Source organism: Habropoda laboriosa, unplaced genomic scaffold, assembly GCF_001263275.1.
Source record: "Habropoda laboriosa isolate 0110345459 unplaced genomic scaffold, ASM126327v1 scaffold33, whole genome shotgun sequence".
Taxonomy (NCBI): Eukaryota; Metazoa; Arthropoda; class Insecta; order Hymenoptera; family Apidae; genus Habropoda; species Habropoda laboriosa.
In genome coordinates, this window is record NW_017100187.1 from 360,769 (window position 1) to 363,616 (window position 2,848).

Here is a 2,848-nt window from a genome sequence, read left to right on the forward strand (position 1 = left end):
TAACACTCTTCTGAATAAATTTTGGCTACACAATTTTGGGACTGTGGCTACACGCATGCGACAAAGTACGACAAAAAAAATGTGTGAATATTAAAAGATGGAAAAAGACGAATCGCGTGGGAATTCGTTCTCCATGCATGGGAAATATAATAACCATCGGCCGTGACCGGATAAAGGATAAATGGATCGCGATTAATCCATCGTTGAGCGACATTAGCATGAGTAATTGCTATGTCGCTTCTCCAATTAATCTTGAAACATCGGTTTCATGCGTTTACACGATCTAATTACAGTTACCTGTGCACGGTGATTACACTTTGTCAATTAACCGTACAGAACTTGATAGTGTACATTTGAATTCAATCGTATCGATAAATAATTCCTCCTAACTCTGACGACTAACCGGATAAACGTGTTTTCTGTCGATAATCCAGGTTCGATTTATCAGAAGTAACATTTTCTGAGATTTTATTTATAAGTGAAGAAAATCGCCGCTAATTGTAGAAAATATAATTTTGATGTGATTTAGGTTAAAAAAAGCATTGCTGCAGCGAAAGTGTTAATTATTCGAAATATAGAATTTTCGATTAGAGAATAGTTTATCAGCTGAAGGTACTTGAAGCTCGTATCAGCTGTCGATATTTTATCTTCAGATTTGATAAGCGTAGTTTTGTAGATGTTTAAAATTCACAGGATTTTTGTAATAATTATCGAGTAAATATTTGTAACGTTTATTAAACTTACCGATATCCTCATTTCTACTTGTTTCTCATCGGTAACGTCGAAACGAGCCACCCGAAAGCGAGGTTTCAGGACATAAGATGGCACCACTCCTCGTCCTGAGACTCTCACCGTCCATTTTGTCCTCGTTCTAGAACTGGAAACTTCGAAATACTCTTCGTTCTAATAAAAATCAATCACTATCATTAATCTCTATTTCACAAACAGTAATCTGTTATAAATTCATAAATCTCGATGAAAATTTCGACTAAAATAATTGGTTATAAAGCAGACACCTTGGTGTTCCGCAATCGATACTATATCGAACGAGAAATTTCAAAATCCTCAACTTCATTTCGTTCAATTCCCAATCGTTCCCCAAAAACTCTATCTAACCGCAATTCTACCAATAATATTGAAACAAAATAAAAACATCAACGAAAATTTGTAAATAGCAAATTTTCACAAACCAAAAAAAAAAGAAGAATAAAATACAGCAAAAAAGTGAATATTTTCAAACTTGAAACAATTCCAAGATTTCCTCAAAATGCCCTGCGAGTACAAAACCCAGAGCTTCAAGATCTGTCGATGCGCGTGCAAATGGCGGTGTCAGTGTTTAATTCCTCGAAAAAGGAAACCTGGTCCACCTTTCGGCAGTAGTTTGCCACGTGACGTGAAAATTGGAATGCACCCAAAATTCTACTCAGGCGATGTCGCCTCGCCGCCCATTGGAACTTACGATCCTCCGCTTCCTAGATCCAAGGACACTTCCACAAAGTACTTTCTCGTCGATCCTCCACGTTCGAATTTAAATACAGAAAAAAGTTGTCGCGATGAAAATTAGCTGGACGAAGGAACTGCAGTCCGAAGAATTCTCAGCGACCATGGGAGGAAGGATGCTGGAGAAATACGCGATCCAGAGGAATCTCGCGAGGGAAGGACGTGGTCCAGGAACTCACGAGATTGCACAGTGGCCGGAGGAAATTTTGGAACGACCGTGCAAGAGTGTTCGAAGGGACGTTGGATTTGGAACTGTCCCTCTGTTCAAGCCTTCTTGGCCGTCTGCTACTCCTGGACCAGGCGAATCTTTGGAGAACCATTTTGTCCGGAATTTTCAGGAGACTTTCACCTTTGGAGATAGCTTTGAAAATTTGGAAATATATTAAAAATGCCAGTTTTTTCTACTTAAGAAACTTCTTAAAAGTATGACAGACACATTCGTGAAGTTTCAAATTGATCTACTAACCAGTTTCGTTAGAAAAGTGTCTTTAAGGGACATATTAAAAAATGCCAAGGTTCGAAATTTGAAAATTAGAAAGTTCTGTTTAAAAACCGTAGGCTTGTTCGTAATTTTTTATCGCGTGCCTTCTTAGAAGTATGACAGACACATTCGTGAAGTTTCAAATTGATCTACTAACCAGTTTCGTTAGGAAAAAAGTCTTAAGTGCTTGAAAAGGTGAAAGCTTCCTTAATGTAGAGTCTTTACTGACACTTTTAATTAACCACTGTAGGATACACAAGAAAGAATCCCTATTACTACATCGATAAAAAGAGACGCGACGGTTCATCCTGTGTTCCGACATTTGAATACGATGGATTACGACCTAGATTTCGTAGAGTTACACAGAACTGGTCTCTGCCTTGCAATTTGTACGTAGTTGAAAAAATAGGGGAGTATGTAGCGAGTTATCGTCGAATTATTGTGATAGATATGACGTGGAGCATCCGAAGAGCATGGAGGCTTTCTTGAAAAAGGTGACGGGGAAAAGAGGACCCTACGATTTGTTCACAGGTGTTTAGAAGAGGGGATTGCGTGTTTTCGGGGTTGTATGTGTTTGATTTTGTTAGGACCGAGAGACCACACCACTGTTAGAGGCTACTTTGCGTCGAAGAAATTGGAAGATCGCGGAGACTGGCCTAAATCGTTGCCAAGCGAGCTGAACAAGCTATTGCACAAGTCGAACTATTTTAAAGGACGTTGGACCACCTGTCCGAGGTACTCTCGTTAAATTTATGCCCGTCGGGTATATTCGTACGGTCCAGCACATGGGAAATTTATTCGGGAAAAAGCGGCGAGCGGGAATAAGAATTATTCTGAAAAGTTTTCTTTGAAGAATCGTCGAGAGAA

At 39.2% G+C, this 2,848-nt stretch overlaps 1 protein-coding gene across 1 annotated transcript in view; it reads right to left on the reverse strand.

Annotated features, from left to right (window-relative positions):
• The window catches only part of LOC108579453 (cilia- and flagella-associated protein 74-like), a 16,552-nt gene that overhangs the window by 4,969 nt on the left and 8,735 nt on the right, over positions 1 to 2,848 (reverse strand). Inside the window, exon 19 of the mRNA XM_017942997.1 lies at positions 745 to 903. Coding sequence (XP_017798486.1) covers positions 745 to 903 — 159 coding nt within the window. The remainder of the gene's footprint in view (positions 1 to 744; positions 904 to 2,848) is intronic.